This window comes from Passer domesticus, chromosome 1 (assembly GCF_036417665.1).
Source record: "Passer domesticus isolate bPasDom1 chromosome 1, bPasDom1.hap1, whole genome shotgun sequence".
NCBI lineage: Eukaryota > Metazoa > Chordata > Aves > Passeriformes > Passeridae > Passer > Passer domesticus.
In genome coordinates this window covers 110244176-110271665 of record NC_087474.1, presented here as the reverse complement: position 1 = coordinate 110271665, position 27490 = coordinate 110244176, and the positions used below count along the sequence as shown (strand labels likewise).

The window sequence follows — 27490 nt, the reverse complement described above, 5'->3', positions numbered from 1 at the left end:
CTGAGTACTCATTGGGATAAAAGACTTCCTCCTTGGCTGCTATTTGAAAAACGTGAACTTATTTGACAGCGAAAAGGGTACATTTGCACTCCTCATCACAAAGCCTGAACGATCAAGGATGGACTTGTGAACCACATTCCTAAGAACCAGCTTCACCTAAGGAAGAGCCTGCTAGTCACATCTAGCCCAGAAAAATTGTGGATGCCTCATTCCCGGCAGTGTTCCAGCCCAGCTGGAACAGCCTGGCCCAGTGGGAGGTGTCCCTGCCCATGGCAGGGCTTGGAACCAGACGATGTTTAAGCTCCCTTCCGACCCAAACCATTCTGTGATCCTCAGTTCCAGCACTCGTACTGTATTAACTGGATTAAGGTGTCATACGAGAATGCTCACCACAGGCCAAAAAGACAATCCGTGTTTATCGTTTCTCCTAAAGCAGGACAAAACAAGGTGCAAGCAGTCCAAGCATTAAAACCCCAAACAAGTCGATAGGAAGGCGGGAAACACGGGGCTGAAAAAACCCTCACTAGTTCCCTGCCATTTTCCGCCGTTACAGCTCTTGTTTCTGAAGGAATCTGTTTTCCCCACGCTGGTGCGTGCCACGGGAGGCTGGGACTCCCTCGGACACCCTTGAGGCTGGGTTCCCTGGCGACCCAAGGCTGTTTCGACGGGCCAGGACACCCGTGACACCCTGGACACCACCCGGGACAGCCGGGACACTCGGGATACCCGGGACGGGCCCCGCTTCCAGAGCGGGCACGCGCGCTGCGGGCGCGCCCCGGCGCATGCGCGCTGCGGGTCTCCTTGGCGCGGCGCGGCGGAGGGCGAGCCCGGGCCTCAAGGAGAGGGATCGGGACGAGGAAGAGCAGCGGGAGCGGGGATCGCCGCCGCCGTCGCCATGCTCCTGTGCGCTGCCCTGCGCGCCGCGGCCGCACGCTCGGTAAGGGCTCCGTGCCACCGCCGGCCGCGAGTCGGAGACAGCGGGACAGCGGGGAGGCCGCGGCGGGGCGGGGGAAGCGGGCCTGGGCATAGCCCGGTGCCTGGAATCCCGGTCTGTGGACCGCGGACCCGCAGTCCCGGCTCTCCTGCAAAGAGGGCCGGGTCAGCTCGGTCTCTGTGTCACGCAGGTGCACCCGCAGGGTGGTGTCAAGGATGGTGGCAGCCTGTCCCTGTCACAGGACCTGTCCCATCCCTGGGAGCGTTCAGGGCCGGGTCGGATGGGACTCGGGAAGGTGTCCCCGCCCATGGCAGGGGATTGGAAGGACGTGATCTTTAGGTCCCTTCCACCCTAAACCGTTCTGTGATTCTACTTTAAGAAAGCTCAGAATTGCTCAAGACTTAAGTATAAAAATAAACGTAATTTAACATTAAAATAATTTTAATAGAATAAATAATTGGGGTAAAATTATCAAATCTTACTAATACCGGCCAGAATCTAGAAATCTTGATCTGTTCTGGCGTGTCAGAGAGTACAGAGGGTAGTTGAACAGAACTTGCATATGGGCCTGTGTTCTGTTCATTCAGGTTTGTGTTTACATTTGCCCTCCTGTGCAAATGTAAACACAAAAAAGTTCTCAGCGTTTCATTTGATAAAAGCTGAAGAAGCATGCAGATGCTTACTAGAGAAGAACTTCAGTAGCAGTGATGGTTTCTGCAAACTTTATATCAGATGGGATGTAAAGTCACAAATTGGGAAATTCTTCATTAAATGCTGGATGAGAATTTGTGTTCAAGGCACTTTAATTAAGCAGTAGCAGAGTTAAATCCTTTAATTTCTGCATTGTTTCAGCTGGCCAAGGCGGGAGTGGAGAGATTTGCTCTCCTAATAGTACTTAATAATCTCTTCTTGACTTATTTTAAATGATTAGTGATGGCAGTGGAATTAATGGCTTACAGTTAGGATGGAAGTCAGGCTGGTGCTGCAAGCAGCCACTGGCAGCATGTGCATTGTTAACACTGTACTTTGCTTGTAGGCGAGGCAGATCCGATACTTGCACGGAACAGCAGAGCGCAATGCCACCGGAGCCTTATTTGTGGTAAATAATCTGCTTTCCTCTAAGGGGGATGGGTCAGAAGAGTTTGGCATGTGCTTTTTCAAATCTGCCTAAAAGCTTCTGATGGGCAGAACTTTGCTGTAGAAACCTACTGGCATTTACAAAGAGAGTTTTTTTTCTATAGAACTTTCTATTAGAGTTGTAATGGAGTTTTATTTTATGTTTTATATTAGTTTTTGGCTCTTGTGTTTCTTGTCTTATATAGAGAAAATGCTCCATAATTTGTATGTGATTGCAGATGACACTTTGCTTAAACTTTATTTCATTATAAACCAGTTCTTGTTTCCTTTATTTATTTGAGTTTGTAATTGAATCTCATTAAACTTTTTGCAGGTGCGGTTTCTTGCTTTCTGAAATTTGCTGCAGAATTAGCAATGGGCTCAGGTCCTAGCTGTGTTTACAGGAGTTGAAAAGTACAGTTCTTGTTCATGTTCTTTGTGATGCAGCAGGTTGTACAATGAGTTGTAATTGAGGCCATTAAGCACTGTCATAAAAGGCATAAACAGTAGTAGTAATTGCAAAAAGTAAAAAGCCCTTGAATTTAAGTGTGTAAAGCAGCTGTGTTGTCTGTCTACCTCTGAAGAGAACCTGAAGCATCTCAACAGAGTGTGCCTTTTGTCCCATTCTGCTCCATTCAGAGTTTTAGCTGGTCTGCAGTTTCACAGCTGAATAATTTGGCATCTTCCCAACAGTTGGTAAAAATCAGCCCTTTACTAGAGAGTTGACCACTGTTGAAAACAGGTGCTCAGGATTTTTGGACACGTTGTTGTTATTTCCTTTCTGCAGCTGTCTCTACAGTTTTAATCATAAAATGGAGTTAATAGGATCTCAGTATTATATGCTTTGTGTACTTTTCCAGAAATCTGAGCAGGAATTGGTGATTTACAGGGTGAGAGCTGGTGTTCAAGGAATAGAGGAAATGCTGTAATCTGGCAAGTCTAGGGAACTTCAAGGGTAGTTGGAGGTTGGTGAAGACAGGCAAAAGATGTCTTTGGCACCCTAATTGCTGCTATGTCTGACATATAAAGCTAGATAGCTTTGTAAATTCAAGATTTATGTAATTGTTTAAATTATTTGCTGCAGGGAGGAGCCTGATAACAGAGAAAGGCAAGTAGAAAAGCAGAGTGCTTTGCAGATGTTTATTTAATAGCACCATTGATGACTTATTCCACAGCAGAATTTTTGCTAAAGGAGCATAAGAACTTGGTTCTGTGTGGGTTTAGTTTTTTCCTTGTTGATTTTTTTTCTCAGCTGTTGTTTTTTGGTAAGGTAATATTTGTTCTTCTCTGAAGTAAAAGGTAATGGGAAGAAGACAGGTGGATGTCACTATATGTATGTGTGATTTTTTGCCCTAACTGAATTCCAGATGCTACTTAAAATGGCACATTTCAAGGGAAATTTGTCCTGCTGGGTTGAGACAAAGACATTCTTTTCATCAACACCAGGTGTTCATATACAATCAGAAAATATGGACTCCCCCTGGATTTCTGTAGAGGAAAAAAAAATTAAAGGTTTTTGTTTTTAATTACAAGCAGAAGTGTCAAAAGTTTGTTTAAAAACTGCTTGTGCAGGACTAATGGGAGTAACTCAAAGCTGTTGTGGTGGTTGTCTTAGTATGTCAGTTTACACACAAGTGTCATGGGTTTGTTTTACAAAGTTTACTGCTACTGCTTCTTGCACTTTTCATGTATAAAATCTGTACGTGAGGAAGGTAAATGCATGCAGTGTATTTGTGTTGTAACAGCAGAGGACAGGCTAGCAAGGGACCTGGTTGTCATAAAATCTAGTATTAAAAGGCATTTCTGATTGGCACGGCTGTGCTTCCCTTTGCAAACTTGTTAGCAGAAATACACAGAAATAAGAGAACTACTGCTGAAATACCTTTGTATTCTGAAACACCCAGAAAGAGCTTGATTCTCTCAATCATTAAATTCAACTAAGTGCCATTACAGGCAGCTACATCACACTTCCAGTGAGAGGATATCAAGTACAAAATTAGGTAGATTGTTTGCCCATAGAAATGTAAGAGTGATGCTCCAAATTTCTTATGTTCTGATGGCTAGGGAAGGCCTGATTCCAGAGACATTTATTATGATTACCTTTCTTCATTGAAACATGCATTCTCTGTACTTGACTTTTACCTGATTTTAGCCTTCTTGTCAGCTAAAACTTAGCTCTTGTACTGTAGTGTTTTCAATACATGGACTGAGTTTCCTTAACACATCAACAGCCCTGATGTGGGCTTTGTCATAGGGCTGCACAGGGGATTCAGCACAAAAGGTTGAAGAATTGCTGTATTCGAGGTTTAGTTACTTGTGAAGTTGGTCAGTGAGATACTTGTGTTTGAGACCACTTCTGCCATTCTTAAAGACGGGTTTATATCTTGAGTTCTGCTGGAGTAGAGAATGTAGGGTACTTTCCCTTTAGAGGAGAAGTAATGCATGTTTTTTCAGTGATGATTTGATATGGATTCTGAACAGGTTGTTGCCCTAAACATCGCCCCTGCAGACCACCCAGTTCTGTCACTTTGGTTTACAGTGTTTTGGACTGGTGTTTACCAAAGGGCATAGGTCAAGTTTCAGGCCAGTGTTTTTGCAGTATACGTGGAAACTAAATTATTCTAACTATTCTTTTGTAATTCTTCAGTGCTCTTTAATAATTTTCTGTGTCAAGAAAGACATATGATTGGATCACTGGGAAAAAAGAAAGAATAATAATAAAATGGCCCAGGTCAGTGTAGCAAAAGGAATATGAGGTGACCATTCAGCAGCCTTCATGGCTCCCATGGGAGTGCACTGGAATCTGTGGCTGGGTAGCCTTTGCAGTGAAGGTGTTCCTACTTAAATAGGTTCTGTTTCTGCAGTAGAAATGTGATAAAATCAATGTATGAATGGCATGAAAACTTCACTTATGACTTGGAAAAAGACTTGCATGGGGGGAGGGTGCAAAGAGAACAGAGCCAGGCTCATTTCAGTGGTGCCAGGTAACAAGACCAGAGGAAATGGCCTCAGAGAATATCAGGAAACACTTTTTCACTATGAGGGTGACAGAGCACTGGCACAGGTTGCCCACAGAGGTTGTGGAGTCTCCATTATTGGATAGATTCAGAAGAAGCCATCTGGACACAGTCCTGGGCAAGCAGCTCTGGGTGTCCCGGCTGCAGCAGGGGAGTTTGACCCAGGTGACTTCCAGAGGTTCCTTCCAACTTCAACCACTCTGTAATTTAAAACAGTACTCTTTCCAATACTGTGTTCTTATTTCTGATCTTGCTTTCTAGAATCTGTATCCTAAAAAAACGTGGAAATGCACCCATGTCATTTAGGAGCATGTCAGTGTACGCAAGTATCAGATAAATGGCTCATTGTCACACAAATGTAAGAATAGAGAACATATAAATTTCTGACTGCTCAGCAGTCCTAGAACTGTGTAAGCTCTTGATGAAAACTATCAAACTTTCCATGGCCCAGAAGCCCTTTCAGGAAAAGGGAAAAATATAAAAGGTGGCATGACTTATTTATTGCTCACCTCTGCAATAGCCTTTACAATGTATTGTGAAACCTTGCTACAGCTACACCTGTATTTTCCAGTATAAAGTTTATTTTTCCACTTCACATGTAGGGCATTTAAGGATATCAGTTTAGAGATGATACACTGAAAAGAACAGCTGCTCCAGACAAAGAGGGAAAATTGTATAAATCAAATACATTTATTTGCAAAAACATTTGCAAAAGATGAAGTATGGTGGCTAATTATCAAATAGCTATGGAAGGCAAAATAATAGCAAAATAGGCATGCAGATTTGAGAAGGAAAAGCTAAGTTATGGAAATACCATGAATTGTGGAATTGATCTGTGTAGCTAAGACATAGAAAGGTCTGTAAGGGAAAAAATAATAAAAGTTGTACATTGTTTCCAATCAGTCTTCTCTCCATCAGCCTCTTTTTGAGAGCTTTTTTTACTCTTTTTCTACCAATAAAACTGGTAGAAAACATTCACCAAGACTAAATATGGGCCATCAAATCCTGTATCTGGAAGTGTGAAATAAAGAGAATTGTGTTCCTAAAAGGCCTTTTATGTTGTAAACCACACAATAAGCAAGAAATTAACTCTAAATAAAATATTAGTCTGTTCAAAGGGCATAATTTATCTTTCTGTAATTCCTGTTCTTATAGGAAAGTCGTCCTTGGTGAAGTATTTATCCAGGGTAGTTTTATATTGGACTTGAAACTGTGGTGAGGGCACAATGCTTTGAGACTGATGGTGGCAGTCATACTGTCTGCTTTGGGATATAGACAGGATAAGCAAAGGTAATCCCTGGACAGACCAACAGATGTAATTGAAGCATTTGCCCTTGCAATATTTCCATATTAATTTCTAAATCTGAGAATAGCTGTGGACCACACATGTTCTACGTTTTTCACTGATGATACATACTTCACTGTGCAAGTGTCTTGGCAATGCTGAGGTTTTCATTAAATCCTTTGCTGCTTCCTGAGAAGGGTGTAGTGTGGCAACTGCAAAATTACCCTCGGTTACTGGAGGAAATGATCCAGGTGGAAATCAGTCAAGGGGGCTTCTTTGTTCTAAATACACTTCTAAAGCTTTTATTATTGGCTAGTTGTGGATTACTTTTAACATCAAGCCTCAAGTATAGCTTGTGTTTTCTCACAAACTTTCCCTTTGATTTGAAATTTCCTCAATTTGAAAACCATATGAAGTTTGGAAATAAACTCAGCTATAGGTATTTAAAGGAAACCCAAATGAGCTGCTTAGAGACAGCTAAAAATGCAGGAACATTTTCTGGTGGAAAAGGATTTTAGTCAGAACGAAGATTTTACTACAGGAAAATGTTACTTTTTTTCAAGACCTCCAAATTTATATTTCCTGAATATAGAATAAATAATTAAAATTTGATGTTTCCCTAGAAGACCACCTTAAAATAACTTGTTATAATACCTTATTTTGGAAATACTAATTCAAAATTCTGCTTCTTACATTTTGATTCAGAATTGTTTATAAAATGAAAATGTTGAAATCCATTACAAATCAAAATAATATATTAAAATGGATTAATAGTGTGTTTGAATGTGTAAATGTTTTAATTCTACAGCAAACTTCTTGATGTATTGTGGAGCTTTTTTAAAATTAATGTTTCATGGTAAAGGGAAAAATGAACTGTTGTTTTAGTCTCTTGTTTATTAAGGTATTAACCAGAGCGTTCTTACTCTTTCTATTGTAAATTTGAAGATAATTATCAAACTATATTAACAGTTTTAAAAACTATATTTTGATAACACCACCATACATTTTCGTAATATATAATTTCATGTATTTCTCAGTAAATAATTTCTTTAATAGGAAGTAATAGGAATAGGTTATTATTTTTAAGATCAATATCAATATTTTTGATAACTTTCCCAAATATATTTAATCACTTTAGTACTATGACATTTTTATGTGGAATATATAGTTTTTATTCAAGCAGCTCAACTGTAACTGTGTAATGAGAAGGTCTTTTACAACAGTAAATATGTCCTGAATAATTTTCTAACAACCCATTTTTACACATTTTTCTTCTTTTCTTGAAGCATAGAGATAGTCCTGAAAACAATCCAGATACTCCATTTGAGTTCACACCTGAAAACCTAAAGGTATGCAGACAAAAAAAAAAAGTTCAGTGCACAGACTTTGTCTTTAGAGCAGTACTGATTTGTTTTCCTTCTTTCCCTTTAACAAGCGAATAGAAGCCATCATAAACAACTACCCAGAGGGACACAAGTCTGCAGCTGTCATGGCAGTACTGGATTTGGCCCAAAGACAGCATGGATGGCTGCCCATATCAGCTATGAACAAGGTATTTAGTACTTGATTTTCTTTCAAGCATGATTTTATTGTTTTCTTTCAATATCTTACTAGAATATTAACATTAATTAATGAAAGCTTACTAACATGGGAATTTATATGTGGTGCAGAATTGTGAGAATTCCCTATAAGACTACATTTTTAAAAATAGAAGGGAAAACTAATGCAGAAAAACTCAGGGCTCTGTTTATACAATATTAGCCCATTGCTAGAAACTACAGGCAGAACAAATAAAAAATTAGGTAAAACCTATTCAGATAGGCTCTTCTCCCAGAGTGATCACAGAATTAGGAACAGAGTCTTGATTTTGTTCACTGCTGAATGTGGAGGAAGGAAAAAAAAGGTAATGTCAGTGGAGTTTTCTTTCTCCTAGATTAATGGCATTTCACACATTGCCTGGATTATACTTAATCTCTAGACCTGTAAGGACTCTGCAGAGCAGTGTTAGTGTAGTAGATGTTGGGAGTGTTGAGTAACACCTCACAGCAAGTGCCCGGAACACTTGTCAGGTTAATTATTACAATTGTTTCAAAATAACCAGGCAAACAACTACACTGCTCCAAAGTGAGAGGCTGCATGACAGTAACCAAATACCAAGAAATAAAAAAATCTGGTTTATATTCATATGAATAAATCTGTTGTACTATGTGTTACCATCTGGCATACCATCAATTTTAAAGTGTAAAGTTTTAAATTCAGTTTAAGGTGAGGATTGTGAGCATTAGAGGAATGACTGAAGGAGGTGAATGAGCATTTAAAGAAAGGCAATTTATGGCTGCTACAGTTTCTACAGCATAACATAAAGCCTCAAAGCTCCATTAATGCTGGCAGTGTATATTAGTTTTTTTGAGATTGATATTATGTTTAAAATGATCTTAAGGCTTTTAAGTGAACAAATATTTTCCATGATTTGTTATTTGCCTGCTAGAGAAACTGGAACGTAAAATAGTTACACTATTGAAACCAGAGCCAGTTCTCAGCTTGAGCAGTTTGCCAGGGTTCCATGTTAATGAGATCAGGGATACTTGCACTAGAACCGGCTCCATGGAGATCATGCTCCACTCCCTACTTATTAGCTGAGACAGGAATCTGCAGATGTAGCCCTGGTGTGTCACAGAACCTGAGGGAGACCTGCTCTGTGTGAATTAGATAAGCACAGTACCAGCTTACAAGTATTCCTTACCAAAAGGCTTCCATGGATTAGTGTGAGCAGGCTTGTACAGGTTGATTCATTGACACAGCCCAAGTGCAGTGTGAGCTGGAGCTGACTCCTCCCATCCCCTTGTGTCTGACAAGAGATGCTGGAGGGGAGCTGACTTGAGCTCCTCGCTGTGCTGATCCACAGCTTAGTGGAGTTTGTGCTCAAGCAGGGTGATGCCAGTCAGAGAACTCAGGTCTTGGCACTTGGAATACATTTGTGCTTTGATACCCACTCCCACCCTCCTACTTACCTGTTACTGCAGACAGGACAGGTGCCTTCACTGAAATGGTTTGCTAAACGCCTTTACTGCTGCCCTGTGAGAATTCAATATAGCATGTTTTTGCCTGTCACAGGTTGCTGAAGTTTTAGACATGCCTCCCATGAGAGTCTATGAAGTAGCAACCTTCTACACCATGTACAATCGCAAACCTGTGGGGAAATACCACATCCAGGTGTGCACCACCACACCGTGCATGCTGCGAGACTCTGACAGCATTTTAGAAGCCATTAAGAAGAAACTTGGTATGACACAAATTTCTAATTTACTTCTTATATTTTTTTTACCTTTGCTTAATGATACTGAAGTAAAATTCTTCATATAGTGGAAAATTTGCCTTGTTCAGCTTCATAAGGTTCACACGGGCCCACGTCTTTATCCTGTCAAGGTCCCTCTGGATGGTAACATGATGTTAACATAATTTATGAGTTTTCCATGGAAAAAGTCAATTGAGAATGGTGCATCATGGGATATAAGGAGTTTTCTCAGGGGTTTTCTTTGTAGGTTGGGTTTTTTTCCTCCTTTTTGGGTGGTTATGGGAAGAAGAGAGGGTAAGATCAGCAACTGACAACTCTTCCCCTTCTATGAAAAGCTGTGTTAACTTTTTCTAAGAACGGGTGATAAGAGCTGCAGAACAGCTGCCAATTATCTGTTATTTCATATACTCTGTTGTCTGAAAAAAGCGTATTTAGATGAAATATCTTGTTACTGCATAGATAGCTTAATTTCTACTGAAAATCTTAGCTTGAGAAATCAAAGCAGAATGATTCTGTGATTTCTACTGAGACAGGCCTTACAACTTCCATTATTTCCAACTCCTTCCTAGTAGTAAATGGAGGAAAACAGTTTTTCAGTATTCTTCCTTCCATGGAGTATTTTGTAGAAATTAGACTCTTAAGATGTTATTTGGACTAACTTGCCTCTGGGGAAGGTCTGTATCTCTAGCAGCAGAACAGTAACATGCCATGGATTTTAAGTATGTGTACAGTTCAGTAAATAATCTTTTGTGTAAAAACTTGCAAGTTGTTTATCAATTTGTAGCTAACAATGTTTGGATGTTGGTTAATTTGGGAATATTCAACACTGTACTGAATTTCCTATCAGCACATAAAAGATATGTGTCCCTATTTTTCCATTTTATTGTATTGATTACTAAAAATGTTCTTGAGTAGATCTGTTGTGTTTCTTAGAATTGTCATTTCATGGTTATTTTTCCATGATTCATACCTGTAAACAAGGTCTCAAAAATGTAACTGAAGAAAATGGACTTAATGGTTTATTAGAAACTTCTGTTTTAATGGAATCATTTTGGTCTCATTTAAGGGGGTTTAACTTTGCAAATGCTTTTAAGGTCAAACTACAAGTAATGCAATGTCCATGATTCATGCTTTATTACTCTTGTTCATAACCATTGCTGAGCCTAATTAATTTATTGGTTTAGGTATTAAAGTTGGGGAAACAACACCTGATAAACTCTTCACGCTGATAGAAGTGGAATGTTTAGGTGCTTGTGTAAATGCACCAATGGTACAAATAAATGACAATTACTATGTAAGTACTGCATTCCCTTTTAAAAGATTAAACTTCTTTGCTGGCTTACCTGTATTTCCCAGTTGTTCCAGATTGTGAAGTTGTGGTCAGTTGTCCAATTCCTATTGACAGGAAGAACTCATTTCCTACAGCATCTTTTAGTTTCTTGGCCTCTTGCTAGAACACTTAATTTCTGTCAGGTGTATCAGTGTATTTTTCCTTTCAGTCACTGTCTTGATTATACAAGAGGAGCAATGCATTTTTCTGATTGTGGTCTGCCTGTAAATCTGGAATTTTTAAATAGGTATTTGATAAGCTTTTGAAAGTATTTTAAACCAGTCTGTTAGAAAGTATGGACTAATTCAGTAAGTGTTGTCTTGAACTGTACCCAAAATTATTTTTGTTGCAGCCAACACCATTCTGCATGACACATTATGTGTCATGGCATATGTGTAATGGGTAGGCAGAGATCAGCTCCCTAATATCAGGAAGCTGAAAACACAAATCCTTGGCCTGCATCAACATTGTTTGTTTTAAATTTCTGCAACTACACATGAAATAAAGTCTCAATATTAAAATGACAGTAAACTTTTCAGTTTTCCTAATTCTTTAAGCCACTATGTGTGTTAATGGATAGGATCCAAATTACCTGTGCTAGGGTCACACTGATCTGATAAATTTGAAGTGCTGCATTTTGAGTAACTGATTACTCAGTTTTGTCAATGATTTAATTTTTTTGTTTTACAGGAAGATTTGACACCCAAAGATATTGAAAACATAATTGATGAGCTAAAGGCTGGCAAAGTTCCCAAACCAGGCCCAAGGTATGCTATCTTTATAATAGGCTATAATATATAATTGCCTGTATTTATAAATTATATATATTATATTGGTAACCTACACGAAGGGTGATTCTTCTGAGAAACTAAATTACTTTTCCAGCGATTTGAGTTCACAGCCTACAGCTAAAAAGCATTCATTAATTTACTGAACAGAAGTGCATGCATTCAAAGCCAAAACAAACTGGAAAGAACTGAGAATTTGCATGTTCTTGATGACTGACCAGAGGAGCATGGAATGTGAAAACATGAATTCTGATTTGTCTTAGTACTTAATACGTGAATGATGTCACCTGTTGGAATTTTTGTCTAGATCATTTAAACCAACAAACTCCTGTTGGTTGGCTGGTTTGTTGTTTTTTCCTGATTTCTGATAAAACCCAAAGATTCTAAATTGGTGAGAGGGGTGTTACTGCTGAACTTGTCTAATCTGTTATTTCCCACTGTTCTTTGTTAGCCCACCAAGTTTGTGTCAGTGGGGAAATTAATTTGACGTGGGTGTTACCTATTCCTATTGTTTCTATAAAGATGCTTAGTGACAGTTACACAGGGAAGCACCTATTAAAAAACTGTGATTGATAAAATTTGATGCTGCCTGTCAAACCTGTACATGAATATAAAAGAAAACAAGTGGCCCTAGCTTGCATTTCAGTTACGAATTTTTTTTTTGTCACTACTTGGATTTGGAATCCTTTCACTTTAACAGCTACATCACACTTTTTCTGAACGTTGAAGGGGAAGAACAAAACAAAAAATAGTGGCTTCAGCCTTAAGTCAGATTTGTGACTGTCTTCTATCCAATGATTAAACAGAATCTGAGTTGTTATCAATACTAGCAGTGAATAAACTGCTTTCATTTTTCAGGAGTGGACGTTTTTCTTGTGAGCCAGCTGGTGGCCTTACTTCCCTGACTGAACCACCCAAAGGACCAGGTTTTGGAGTTCGAGATGACCTCTAAGGATTTTTGTAATATAAGATGAACTGTCTGAAAAGAATAAAGTATCTTCAATCTCATAAAATTATGTACATTCTGATGTTTTGGTTTAAAAAAAAAAACCCAGCAATTAGACTATCTAACTTACTGTGTTTTTATCTACACTGCAGTCTAATCATAATTCCAGATTGTAAGAAAAGTGATTCTATAGACTGTGTAAAGTGACTCCCTGAAAGTGTCCACTTACAGTCAACGGGAGATGAAAAGTTGCATCTTTTGATCTGTTATTGAAAATTCTTTCAATGCTTATTGCAGAAGCAACAAACCTAAATTACAAATCTGGCAAATAGACAAGGAACCAAACTGAAAGGAGATTATCTGACAAATTTCATCATGTTACTTTTATTGGCAATTTATAATCAAACAAACACACACAAACAAGAAAGGTTATCTGAGCCATGTTGTATACAAAATCGCGTAGGTTCAGTTAGAAGTGGTTCTTCTTAAAAGCTTAATTCTTCTTAGTATCATTCTGTAACCAGGAAAAATGTAAAGTCCCAAAGAGCAGTAGTATTCTACTAAAAGAATTAATAGCAACAAAAACCAACTAACTTCCTTTGCAAGTTTATTTAGTACAGACAAGGCATGGAGTTGGGGGAAGACAGAACAGTTCAACATGTGCTTACGGGTAATAATATCTGACACTGGATCTTTGATTCACAGATTCTTCTTTGACCTTATTACTGTGCACCAGCTACTTTCAAGAATTAATGTGTGTGAAATTGAGGAATTTCTTTCAATATAAAAAACAGGAACATAATTTTTTTCAAACTTGACTGCATACCTATGCTTGTAAACTGGGCAAATACTTTAGCTATACCAACAGACCTTTCCATGTAAATTAGGAAATGTGGACACAGCAGTCACCTGAGACCATATTGTGTCTGTCTCTTCTCAAATCCGCCATGGAACTTACATTTGTATTACAATTGACAAGATACATGAAGCTTAACTGTATCATTTATAATTTTATTCTGTATTATGGTTACTTTGTTTTGATTATCTGATTAATAGTACTTCACCAAACTATTCAGAGTTAAATTGTGTTTTTACAGATTATCTGCAAAATGGCTATCTCATGAAGTCTATTCATGCACCACCTTTATTTCAACATGTTCTGTGAAGTTCCTTCACACGCCATTAAAAAAGCAGTATTACTGTTGGTATTTCTGGGAACGTAATATATCTGTAAATCATTTGTAGGAGAAACTTGCTATCTCTTCCATATTAATATATTTATAAAATGAAATAATTTAATGGCATACAAATGGAAAACAAAATTCAATAAATACATACAACTCATGAGTGAAGCAGTTTCCAAACAAGCATGAAAAAAAATCCTGTGTAGAAGTAGTACAGAACATAGTGCACAGGAGAAAATAGTACATGGATTGAAATCTTATCTGTCATTTCAAGTCTCTGAATGCTCTTCTGAAAGGTCACTCCATGTTTGTAATAGCCTCAGGCCTTGTAGCAGGCCAGGCATCTGGCACTAGCTAGAGACATGAGATGAGGCAGACAGCATCTCACATCTTGATGCAAAGACAGACTCATTTTAGCATCCCAGTCTGACTACGCTGTTTGTTCCATTTTAACAGCAAAGCTGTATTCTAGTTCATACAACCTCACCTTGTTCTAACCTTTGAAGTGTAAGTAGAATACAAGTGAGGATGTTGCCTGCATTGTGGAACTATACTGTGCTACAGTTATTCATGGTTTTGTATTTAACAGTGAAATCCCATGGGATTGCGTAATTGTGTTGAAGGGAAACATAGTTTTGGACCTGCCAAGGTTGAAACATCCAACTATACAAAAACAAAGCTCTAGAATGTCAGACTCCACCCATTTTTAAAGCCACACAGAATTTGTAGCCTTATCCCACTTTCTCCCCAGTTTATTCCGTCTGCACGTGACAATTTTGATGTCTGTCTCAGGAGCAGAAGATGGAGCTCCACAGTTCCCGTATTTTGGAGATTGTTAGTGATGTTCCACAAACAAGCTGTCAGTCATTTTGATGCAACATGTGAGAATCTGCCAATCACTTGACTAGAATAGGATAATTTATCCCTACTGCACGGCACAAATCTGATACATCACTCTTTAAATTGAGCATTGGAGGGCAGCTACAGGACTGTCAAATGATTGTAGAGAAATAAGAAAATAACTATTACTTTTCTCTCTCATCTTACCCTCTTCATTCATTAATCAATTATATGAGGCTTTATAGTCCTGGTTTCTCCTCAAAAAAATTTGGGCAATCATTGTATTAAATGGTTAAAAAAAATAAATTGCATCTTGTGTTATTTCAGGTTTTGTTGAAATTTGAACATTTCAAACATCTCAAGTAGAAATACATATTTGCATTATTTGTTACACGTAGCTTTTACTATATACAATAAATTATTTTTACAATGCTAACTTATGCAGGATTGTGATGAGAATTAGCAAGGTGATCATTATGAAAGAGTTTCAGAATAGTACAAGAATTGATGCATCCCAGTTCTCGGTTCTGTTTTTCAATAGCTGTAGATAATACCTTGTGCTTGCTTTTACTAGTATTAAAAATGTATATTTTACCATATACATTTGCAGTCAGGCATTTTTGGTAACAAATATTAACGGGACAGAATTGTCATTATCCTCAATAGCAGAGGGTCACTAATATTAATTCTAGGCAGTAGCACTAAGCTGTCAAATAAAGACAATTGCAATTCTGCAGTTTCAATCAAGCAGTTAATATCCTGGATTATAAGAGTACTGGGTGGTGAGTTAAGCAAAAAATGAGTCAACTACTTCATCAGTCCACACATTACTGAAAACACAGAATCAGTTCTTTTGGTGCTGCAGTAACAGTTTCAGGAGCCTTGTTTGCCTCTCCTGAATGAGGCAAACAGAAAAGAAGTCACATACTATATTAAATCTCTAAAAGTGGAAGATAAAGAAGCAATAGAAACTGAGGAAGGAAAAAAAAAAGACTGCCTTGAGAAGATTTTAAAATAGGTAGTCTTGAGAAAGGAAATGTGATTTAAGACACAGAAGCACAAGACACCAAAAGAATCCACTGGACTGCTGCAAGAGTGGGAGATGACAATTCTTTCCATTGATGAAGACGAAAGTGTGGAGTAATGGTAAATTGAACATACCCAATGGAAGTGTGTGATGCTGGATAACAGAAAGGACTTCCATGACCACCACACACTGCTAGAAAAATGTTATCTGGAACAGTGTTCTGTCGTTAAATAGGGAGAAGCAGTGAAATCCCACTCCTCCTGTGCAGGAGGTTTGCTGGCCCCACGGGCTGACCTATCAGTTACCTCCTAGGGGCTGGTGCACATGCTCTCACCTGTGTGGCATCCTGTGAGTTCTTATGGCACATTTTGGTACTGCAGTCTGAAATTTTCAGTCCTTCAGTTACTAGACTGAATTCAGCAATGACACAGTTCAACCAGATGCTGGACCTGTTTGTCCTAAGACCAGCAGTTCACAGGGCTGGTGACACAGGATGGGAAGGTAGATCAAGGGAAGTCCTACACGCACCAACACCATGCAGCTACAAAAGCATCTTGCAGCTGTGCTAGATGTAACAGGGAGGGGCTGCTGGAAACAAGGGCAAAAAACAAATGTAGGGGTAGCAACTAGTGGTCAACCGATGCTTTTCATTAGTCCAAACAGTAGTTTTAGAAATAGCTTAAGGAACAGTATTTTTTCCACTTACTCACAGATATCATTATCAGATCTTAACATCTGCTGCTGCAGATATTGCTCATGAGACTCTTTTTCCCATTACCTCAGCTGCTGGTTATGAACACCTAACACACACCAGACTGGAACTCCACACTACTCGTGCACAAGGACCAAAATGCAGTACCACAATGCAGGCCACACCTGTAGCCTGTCATGTTTTACAGAGTGGATCCATATATAATACTATGAAAACAAAAATTATTTTAAATTGCTCTTACTCCATTTATACTGACATTCCATAGGCTGTCTGCTACTCAATGAGTTCTCCACTTCTAGAGACAGCCTCTGCCATCAACTGAACACAAAAGAATATGAAGGCAACTTGTGACATGGTCACTCAGCTGACAGCTGTTCCTGGCCACCAGACAGTACCCACTGTACACTAACCAACTAATCAAATTAAAGTGAAGGCAGTTGCTTTACAACACAAATTATCTGTAGCAGCATTCGTACAGGAAGATTGTGAAAGCAAATGAGAGAAGTTTGTCTGAACAGTAAAATGTGGAGCATGGGAATATGAGAGATTTTTGATGCTATCCTCTACGGCAAGTCCACACAATAGGTGTCCTCAATCAAAGTTATCATTTGATACTGAAAAAAAAAACCACCCACTTTTCAGATGAGTAAGAAATACTGAAGAATTTCTACCCAGTAACAGATTAAAGCAATCCAGTAGCAGAGTGACCACAGCAATTAAAACTATGCTAAAGGTCTTTGTTTAGCTGCGGTGCCAAAATACACCTGGCACCTCCCAGAAGCGATCTGGAGAGCATTCCTCGAGAACCGACGAGTACAGCACCAGACGCGCTCCCTAAGTCCTGCCACACACTGCTACTGTCACAAGCAGATGCAAAACCTTTCACGAGTGCAGATGAATGACTCCCTTCCAAGGCTGCAACTAGGGCTACATCGTCAGTCAACTCCGGAACCCCTTAGACGTCTTTATATGACGTCTGGATCATTTGTACAAGCCGAACGCCCCCAAAATCCAGTTTGGAAACCTAGAAGTTGTCTTGCCCTGCAGCGGCGGGCGGATGGGAATAGTGCCTGAGTGGGGGGTGGGGGACGCACTGATCCCCAGGCACAGCGGGATCAGCATCCCACAGCCTTTGGCCACCCCGGGCTTTGAGGCACCGCGCCACACGCACCTGCGTCCGGGGGCTTCTCCCAAAACTGCGGGGCCTTTAGCCGCAGCCCCTCCGTACCCGCCAGCGCCCGGTGACGGGATGGAAGACAGGACGGACCGGGATGGGCAGCGCCCGCCGCGCACGCGCACAGCGCCGGATAGTCAAAACTCACTGCGCCATCACCGCCGGAAAAAGCCCTCCCCGGGGAGGGGGCGGCAGCGGCGGGACAGGGCGAGGCGAAGCGGGGCGCGCTGCTGGCTGTAGGTCGGCTCCCGTCCCGCGGCACGGACCGGAAAAGCTCTCGTCCGCCACTTCGCCCCGTGACCAGCCGGAGCCGCCGCCGCCGCCATTTCCAGAAGGTTCCAGCGGCCGCAGCCCAAGAAGATGCGCGGCTGCCCCCCCCCCCCCGCAGCCCCCCCGCCGCGCATGCGCAATGCTCGCGCCCTAGTCCCCGTCCCAGCCCCGTCCGTGTGTGGCATCCCGCGAGCCCGTTATTTCCCGTCGCCCTGCGGGCGTCCGCGCCCGTCTCCTTCGGGATGGGGACGGCACTGGGAATGGCGAGAAGCGGCGCGCTGCCCACCCCGCCCCGAGCGCTCTGTCGTTGGCAGCGGCACCGCTCGCCCGCGTCCCGTGCCCTGCGCGAGGCCCACGTGGGCGGCGCGCGGCCAATGGGAGCGCCGCTGGGAGGGGGGCGGGGGGAGCCGAGCGGCGGCGCGGGGTGTGAGGAAAGGAGGGAGGGAGAGAGGGAAGGAGGGAGAGACGGGGAGAGAAGGAAGGAAGGGAGGAAGGTGAAGGAAAGAAAGAAAGGAAGGAAGGAAGAAAGAAGGAAGGAAAGAAAGGAAAAAGGGCGGGCGGGCTGTTTGCAGTCCCCAGAGCCGCGGCTGAGCCTCAGCCCCTGAGCGCTGCGGGCGGCACTCGCTGCCCTGCCCGATTCCCCGCGGCCGCGCCGTCCACAGACAGCAGCAGGAGGAGGAGGGAGGAGGAGGACGCGTCCCGCTGCCGTGCTCCCGGGATAAGGTAAGGACTGGAGCGCACCTTCCCGGCGCGCGGCGGGGACCCCCGGCCCCACCCGGTGCCCGCGGGGTGCCGCCCCCTTGTCCCTGAGCCCGGGGAGCGCCCGCCCGGTGCCCGCCTCGGCGCTGTCAGCGCTGCCGCCGCGTCCCCCCGGGCAGCGGGCACCGCGCCTCCCGCCCTGCTCCGTCCGGCCGCGCTGTCAGCCCGTCAGCGCCGCGGCGGGGGCCATGGCCGCCGCTGTCACCGCCTGGCCCCTGCCCCGCCGCCCGGCGTGAGGGGCCCGCCGCCCGCGGGAGGTTGCCGCGGGAGGCAGGGCCGGGAACGTGCGGGGAAGGGAGGGAGTGAGGCGGCACGGGCGAGCGGGGCGCGGGTGCCGAGCGCGGCATGGCAGTGTACACACACACACAGCACACAGACACACACGCACACAGCACACACGCCCCGCCTCCGTGTCGGGAATTTCGGCTGCTCCCTGCGGCCTCGGGAGTTGCTCCGTCGGTGGCGGCCCCGCCGGGGCTGCCTGGCAGCTCGGCAGGATAACGCGCTCCCTGCCTTCCCTGCCAGCGCCAGGCAGCCGCCGCTGTGGATGGAGCGCGGCAACTCGCGCTGCACAGGTGACAGCAGGCAACAAAGGAAGGGCACGGAATGAGAGAATGCCAGGCTCAGTTCTTCATTCTAGCTCCTGTCAGACTCTCGAGGTACCATTGATAATATTCAGTCCTGTTTGGTTGGGTTTTTTGTTTTGGTGGAGGGTCTTTGTTTTTTGGGGGTTTTTTTGCCTTTTTTTTTCCCTAAAGGCTGTGTATGCAATAAGAAATTAACGGATTCTTTTTTTTTTTTTTTTTACTTTAAACTCCCAAATAAAATAAATATTTTGAAGAATCATAGAATTTATTAGATTGTAAAAGATCTCTGAGATCGTTGAGTCCAACCTGTGACCAAACACTATCATGTCAAGTAGACCGTGGCGCTAAGTGCTGTGTCCTGTCTTTCTTTAAACCCTTAAACACCTCCAGAGGTGTTGATTTCACCACCTCCCTGAACAGCACATTCCAATATCAATATTATTATTTAATATTGGTATTATGAGGTAGAGCTCCTGTGGAAATCTGGCCAGGACACTGTCACTATGTTCCACGCCTTTCTTCTGCAGCCCATGTGATATGGAAGAAAGGGAATATTATGCCCCTGAATTACAAGGTAACTGATGGGATAAAACAAATCTTTAATGGAGAAAAGTAAGTGAGTGAGTGGTGATGCTTACAAGAACAAAAAGCTATTGGACAGATGTGGAGCAGTCCAAATGTACTTATGTTCCAGGAAAAAAATTGTCTAATTTTGGAATGCTAGGAAAGGGTGAGATCATCAGGTCTATAAGAAATGATTAACTATTATTAAAATAATTCATTGTGACAAATTATTGACAAGCCATGATTTGGAGGTTGGGGGCACTTCCTTCTCTCTTAATTTTGAAACAGCAAGGGTGTGGGTGTTTTCAGTATGCAAGTTGATGGTAGCTTGGTTGTCTTCTAGTCCTGGTTACTGTAGGGACATGGTGAGCTGCTGTGCAGGTGCTGTGTAGCTGCAAGGAGCCTGTGCTTTCTTTTCCTTCTTCTGCAGTAATCCTTTGCTGTAGTTCGCTGGGTAAAGTCCCCAGAGCAACAGATCTTCAGCATTATCTGAGGTGTCAGGGTATTTCAGCTGTTCTTTTTATGTGAGGTTTGTGCAGGTGTTGGGTATCTATTGCTTTTCTTCATTCTTTGAGGTGGAAATTCAGACTCCCTGCTGACCCGGTGACTCGATCAGCTGGGAGCTTAATCTCACCCTCTGTGGATTTAGTAGGTTTCTCTGCAAGCTTGAGAAATGCTCTGTTCAAATAAAATTGTAGGGTTTGAGGTACAGCAGAATATTTCTCTGGGAAGGTAATGGTGAACCCATTGACTGACTGTGTCTTTTTACACTCCATCTTCCCTTTAATTGTTCTGCTTTTCTGTATGTGTTTTGCAAGCTAAAATGTCAGGGAGTACCAATATTTTTCTTGGCACCCAGAGGACCATGATGGCTTTCTTGTGGCAAAGTCAGTGTGTGGTGTGCGAGTCCCTTTTCCTATTTCCTGGTTTTTCTGTAGTAATCACTGAGTGTGGGCAGTTGATCAGAGAGCCTTTGGTTCTTTCACAAAGATGACAGTTCAGTCTTTCAAATATAAATATTTCTGCCTTTCTATTGCCATCTCTTTGTGTGTTCTTCTCCCACCCAGAGGATTATTCAAAATTGTTTGTGAACTCAGAATACTACAGACATTAAAGCTTAGGACAGATGTTGTGTAAGAAAGCAAGCCCCATGCCACAAACTGAAGTCTGTGTGCAGTTTCTTCCAACAGACTTGCACAATTGGTGACTTCTTAGAGGAAAGGGTCTTTTAATAAGCAGGCTAAACGAGTGCTTGTGTGAAGGTTCTGTGTTTGCTTGGCATTAGTTGCAGGAGGTATTGCTATGATACCATTTAACCATAGGAATAAAAGCATACACTGAAAATTGAATATCTGTGTTTACAAATCAGTGGTCACCAGTCATTCTCAGAAAATAGTTTCTTTGCACCCTTAGATGTCTGTTTAAATTGCTAGAAACTCCGTAAGCTGTTGCAGCTTTAACTTAACTAGGTGCAACGTCCTAGATATCCTTTTATTGGAAATATGGGCACCTAGAAATGACTGAGCTAGAACTTCTTCCTCAGTATTAGGCACACAGACAGGAAAACAAATTGTATTTGTTGAACTGATTTACCATGTTTAGACCATCTTAGGCTGATGAAATTGCCTGAAAGACTAGTGCAGTTGGTCCTGTTTAAAACTGGAAAAAACTATTGATCACGAAATACGTAATGATTAACCTGCTACCACACTCAGAACACCCTACTTTTGACATTTTTTGGATCTTACCTTACAAAGTGGTAGGGTGATGGGCTGGGCATGACTGTTTGGTGTTTCTTCTTTTCTGTGTTCTCTTGCAGATGGATTATTATAAATGTTGATTGGTCATTTAGTCTCCAAATCAAACTATTTTTTAACTACATCATTAGACTCTGCTTAGACTCTAGTGACAGATGGTATGAAATAAATATTAGCACAAACTCAGTCTTGCATTTTGTGTTATTACACTGAATGATTTTATTAACAGAATAACAGAAGTCAGAGCTCTGCTAACATCTTTAGGGTTTGGGGCTTTTTTTTTGTCAGTTCATTATTATTCCAGAACATAGAAAAGTCTTAAAAGTTCTTCTGTAAGCTTACAGAGGCAGTTGAGGACCTTTATTGCCACCTTGCTTAAAGACTAAATATTCATGTAGAGACATGAAGCCTTTGAGAGTATGACTTTGCCTTAGTTTATTTTAGATTATTTCCATGGATCTGATGGAGGATCCTTTTGTCTGCTGCAACTGCTTTTGTCTTTCGCAGGCAACATATGAATAAATGCTCTCAGTTCCATGGCTTCTACACAGAGTGCTCTAGGCAGTGATAATGTCACAAGTGGGTTGGTTTCACACTGGTTCATGTTAAGAAAAGCCATTAGCAACATTAGAGACAGAATTAGGGGCTATATTAGAGACAAAAACTAAAAATACACTCTGAGGAGGAAAACTATATCTTCTCTGGTCATCTGCTTTCTACTCTTGAGTAGCTTGCTGGAGACAGAGAGTATTGGAACAACTTTCCTTGCCTTATATCTTACATTCATGAGGCTGGAAAGCATCAGAGGTAGAAAGCACTTTTCCCCCTCCTCTCTGGGCTTCAGAATGTATTTAGTGCAACAAACCCCAAATAACCCTTCCATGTTTCCAAGTGTTCTGTGGTAGATCTTCAAAAGTTCCATTGTTTGATGACAGCAGAAATGAGCTTGTGTGTAATGACATTTCCTATGGTTTCCCTTCTCTTTCCAAGCCTTTTGTATTACTTCTACTTAAGAGATATCTGGCTATCAAACCTTTCAAGCTCTGTTGGCTAGATAACTTTCTTAGCTGGTTCATGGAAATGTCTTCCTCTTGGTAGTTTCCTCAATATTATGTGCAACAAACAGTTAACCCAGAGAAACCCAACTTTCTGTGGTGCTCTGCACTCTTCAGCAATCTACTAATCTGGGTTTTTACTACTAGTTTAATAATGAAGGGAAAATGGGCCTTTCATTAGTGTTATTCTCTTTCATGTGTGGGTAATGCTAATCTATTTATCTTTTGACTTCAAGAAGAAACAGGTGTCTTGACACCCATTTTACCTTTTTTAAGCAAATAAAACAAAATCCTGGTTTTTGTCTTGAAAGTAACTGGTACTTTGCTTTTCAGTCCCTTTGATTCTCCAGATGACACAGTAAAACTTCAATGAAAGTCAACTGCAGTTCTCACTGTAGTTTTACAGCCCTAAGTAGTTATACTTGTCTGCAAACAGTATTCTGCTTGTTCTCTGTTTCCACTCCATCTGTTCCCTTGCTATCTCTTTTCCCCTGAAGAAAGATTATTTCTGTAGGGGAGCTGACAGATGATTTTGTTGTTATTTTTGCGAGATTTGGTGATGGCCAAGAGGTGGCAATAAAGCCTGTTGAATATGTTGCATGTCTTCACAATTTAGCCAGGACAAAAACCTCTGTTATCCATTTGGGAACCCATGAGTAAGCCAAGATTGCTTTCTGTCCTGCATCTACTGCTTTAGATTCTTCTTCTGAATGGTGGCACTCCAGCTACCTGCTGTACCTGTCCTGAACCCTGCTGTAACTGAAGGGCTGTGAGTAGGTGTTGGCAGCTCATCTGTTCTTAGCCTGGGAAGGGCCTTTGTGTGTGTTTTAAGTCATGTCCTTTCTGGCAGTGCTGCAGATAGGTTGTGGTCTTTCTTGGTTTTAGATTGACAAATTATCATTAGTTTATGAAGATTTAAATAGAAATTACTGAGTTTCTAGTAATAACGTATGGCATAGTTATGAAATCTCTTGTCCTGGAGATCTGTAGGTTTCCAGAGGGAAAGTAGATTCCTGTGGAAGGAGTTGAAAATTGTTTGGCAGTAGGTTTGCTTATCTTATGTTTGTCAAAGCACTGATAAAGAGGCTTCTAAGTTTTATTCTGGTAGGTTCTGCATATGCAATAATCTTTCTTAATTGAAAAATATTTATTTAGCTACATCTTTAAGTAATAACCTGTAGATCAAACCTGACGTTTACAACTCCACTTCTCCATGAGTTTAAAGAGTGTATCATATTAAGCTAAACTGTGCAGGTGTTTCCTTTGAACCCATAGCTCATCCTAAAAAAGACGCAAGAGGAAGCACCTGTGAACATTCAAGTTTATAGACTTGTAGATTAAAAGGGAGGACTAATGGATTTTGCAATAAGTATCTTTGGCTCCTAAGAGCCAGAGTTCTTGGGCCAGTGTATTCTTTTATTTCCCTGGAATAGAATTCCTCTGTGTAGAATCAAGGGTCTCCTTTATTTTGAGACGCTATTGAGAATAAAGGGCAATCCCTTCAGGCACTCTGCAAATTTATCTGTGTCTTAATTCTAAGAGATGAGGTTGTTTTTCCATGTAAATGTTTATTTTGACACCTAGGTCTTTCCCACAGTAGGAATAGGATATTTCATTCTGCATGGCTAGAGTAGAACACCCATACTCACAAGATGCACTGGTTCTTCTGGCCAGCTAGGCGAGGATTTGTTGGATTAAGTGTTGTCCTAACTAGGAAGCATAACTTTCTGGAGAATGTAGAAGACACAAACCTTGTCCTATGCTGAACTTGTCAGCAGGAGGATAGAACAGCCTGTAGCCATCCTGCTGCTGAGGTAAAGAACATCTGCATTTCTGATTCCTGGGACAGAATTGTGGACTAGCTGAGGTCAGAAGGTTCCTCTGACCCCTCCATCTGACCCCTCCATCATCTAGTCCCCCCCAGGCTCCCTGCAGGCTCAGCTGGAGCAGTGTGCTTATGGTCATGACCAGCTGAACCTGGAATTTGGCCCAATAGTACAGGGAACATGTTATGTTCTAATTTTAGTTAGTCTGTTGAGATTCCTTGCTTAACTCGTTGTTGAAGGCTTGATAAATTTTCAGCTGTTGTAGTTAATGTGTTTTTCCTGACTAATTTAATTTTTAATAGTCAGAGGATGCATTCTTCTTGTACTGCCTGTGTGTGGTAGTCTTGTAAAGCTGTGGTACGTTCTACCAAGTTCTGCTATCCAGATTCTTAATGAAGTCATTAAAAAAATAGTTAAATTACTGATTAGCTGGTTGCATAAGTAAGACTTCTTTGGACTTCATTTTGCCTGTTAAAAATTCAGTTTCTTATTTTTTTTTCAAAGAAAAACAAATCCATCTATGTCTTCTGTACATTACTTGTGCTAGAACTTAATGGAAAAAGTCTCTTCCAGTCCTTGATTCCGAGTAAGCTTGTGAGTGAGAAACTGAAAGTGAAACAATCTTATTTTCTGTTGCTGAAGGAGAAGTACGAAAAGTAGCTGAAGTATAATTAGCAATAAGACAATTTATTCAGAGATTATTTGAATATTGAGAACATCTGCAAAGGAACTTAGTCCTTTTTTGATCCTTTGGGATTCTTTAAAGAAGAAAAACAATTCTTTATTCAAGCTCTTTTATTTGTTTTTTTCTAATGATTCCTTGCAGAGCAATCGTCCTGTGTAAGAACAATAATGCTAGTATCCTCCATGAAAAGACAAAGGGTTAATTTGAGAATAGAGAAATGCACTTGAGAATAATACAATACTGACAAGTGTCCTTCAGATTCATCTTGAATTCTGGCAGCAGTTCAATTCCTTACTGGCCCACATGAAGGAATGCTGTAGAAATAGCGTAAGTGGTTCAGAAGGAATGACGCCCCTTGTCACTGTGTGGGAGCCACTCCTGCCACACTGAAATGAGGGTTGATGTCTGACTTCTGAAAGGAAGATTTGTCACCATTCTGGGAGAGGTACGTTTGTTGATAATGCCAGGAGATAACCAGAGATAACCCTATTCCTAAATGTTAATTTCTTTTTTACATCTTATCCTTCCTATTTTGTGGTAGGGAATGTGTGTCTATATGCATAAACAGAAGCTTCAACCCAGGTCTCTCAGAATCAGGGAGGAGTTTCTGCCTTTAAATAATTCCTAACCATTCTTTAATGAAAATCTCATCAGGTGTGTGTTACGCAAGTTCCACAAACTTCCAGCTTTTGTACTTTAAGCTGTTCAATTTAAAATCAGGTTTTTTCATAAAATGTAAATGCTTTCCATGCAGCACTTTCCTTGGTTACAGAGAGGAAATGATATGATTGAATGGATAATGGTAATAGAATGGTCTGCCTTTTTGTGCAAGATAATACTGGCTTATTGATAAAGATTCTGCCATTCCTCTGCAGTCTGGGATGCCATTGTGATATCAAACGTCCTGCTGTTTTATTCTTTTCTAGAAAAAGTCACCATTTTCCAAGCCTGTTGTGAAAGTTACTAATTACTTAAGACTAGGGTTTTGCAAGTTCATTTGGAATATATGTATGCAGTCTACCATGCTTCAGCATTAAGCAAGCCCACAGTCCTTCAAAAGCTTCTATGAAATAATGGAGAATTCCATAATCTCAAACTGGTAGAACTGCTGTTCTGAAAGTTTGTCCTGAATATAGACATCTGTACTATTTCTGTATAAATCGGGGAGTATTTATTGTAAAGAGAGTTCCTTGTAGAGTTCCTGTGTGTAGCTTTTACTAAAAAATTAATATTTAGGATATCAGACTTGTGAAACTATTTCTGTTAAAAAATTGTTCCTTCAGGTACCTTCTCATCAGTACTTTCCTTTTTCAACTCTCTGTGTATATAAACTCTTTCTAAGGGGTCCCTGTTGCAAAGCATCATCTTCCCTGCTCACAATTTTTCAAGGTTGTGCTATCCTGTCTGTTCAGGCTGTCTTTGTAACACTGTTTGTTCACCCTAAATAATGTTATGTAAACAGATTAATTCCTAAGGATTTTTTTCTTTCTTTTTCCTTCTTTTTTTTTTTTTTAAGGAAGGAGTTCAGCATCCTAGAAGGGAGCTGTACAAGAGTTATCTGGGAAAAGAATTAATCTTCTCCCTCCTCTTTTGCTTTCTACCTTTTCTCAGCACGTTACAGGGCTTTCTTGGCATTTTCTTGGTGTCTTCTTTTGGATGGGTCTTGTTACAGATGGGTTTATGCAGGTTTAGGGTCCATGAATCTAAATAATTATTTGAGAGTGTCCCATCCTTTCTTTGAAAATGACCTTTTTAGATACTTGGTCTTCAATACTGCTATGAGATGTTAAAGTAGAGACTACCACACTTATTCTCTTTTTTTTTTTTTTTTAGTTCTTTCCTGTTCCGTTATCCATGTGGAAGAATTTTAAAGGTCATTTCTATATATTTGGGATCCTTCTTCTTTTCCTTGGTCATGCTCTGCTAGTAATTTTTAGGTCTTATATGCCAAACAATATGTCAGTTGGTTGACATAGCACCTGCAAGGGTATTTTGACAAAATGTTCGTTTTTATGTGTTTTTTGCAGTGTCTTGCAAAGACATAAACAGTAATTAATTCCATATGAGTTTAGAAGTGTGATACCAACAAACTGCTTTGGTTTTTTTTAATTTTTTTTTCATAATCTTGATGAGTGGAGTGACATTTGCAGTGGGAGGATCTCAGAATCTGTTTGAGACTGGAAACTTCAGAGAAAGTAGAGGAAGGAAATGGGAGGAGTTTGTTGCAAAAGAAGTGAAACAAGTGCTTCTTGTCTGTATTTGCATGACTTCTTGCTGTGTTCTACAGTGTGGCTGACCTTTACCTTTTGCTGTGCCAGAAATGCTGTCTGCTCTGTATT

The 27490-nt window shown here is 41.0% G+C and overlaps 2 protein-coding genes across 4 annotated transcripts in view; both read left to right on the top strand.

The window, feature by feature from the left end:
• The first annotated feature begins 773 nt into the window (after positions 1-773).
• On the top strand, positions 774-12778 carry NDUFV2 (NADH:ubiquinone oxidoreductase core subunit V2). Its single transcript, XM_064433750.1, has 8 exons — positions 774-937; positions 1971-2033; positions 7639-7701; positions 7788-7904; positions 9467-9635; positions 10832-10941; positions 11668-11744; positions 12624-12778. The coding sequence occupies exons 1-8, from the start codon at positions 896-898 to the stop codon at positions 12715-12717; spliced, it is 735 nt and encodes a 244-aa protein (XP_064289820.1). The 5' UTR covers positions 774-895; the 3' UTR covers positions 12718-12778.
• Positions 12779-18501: 5723 nt separating this feature from the next.
• ANKRD12 (ankyrin repeat domain 12) overlaps positions 18502-27490 on the top strand; it is a 58650-nt gene continuing 49661 nt past the window's right edge. Inside the window, exon 1 of one of the 3 annotated variants that reach the window (XM_064433599.1) lies at positions 18502-18641. The gene's annotated coding sequence lies outside the window, so the exon portion shown is untranslated. Of the gene's footprint in view, positions 18642-19313; positions 19337-19746; positions 19839-27490 lie in introns of those variants that run through there. The other 2 variants (XM_064433615.1, XM_064433604.1) reach the window with 2 other exon arrangements.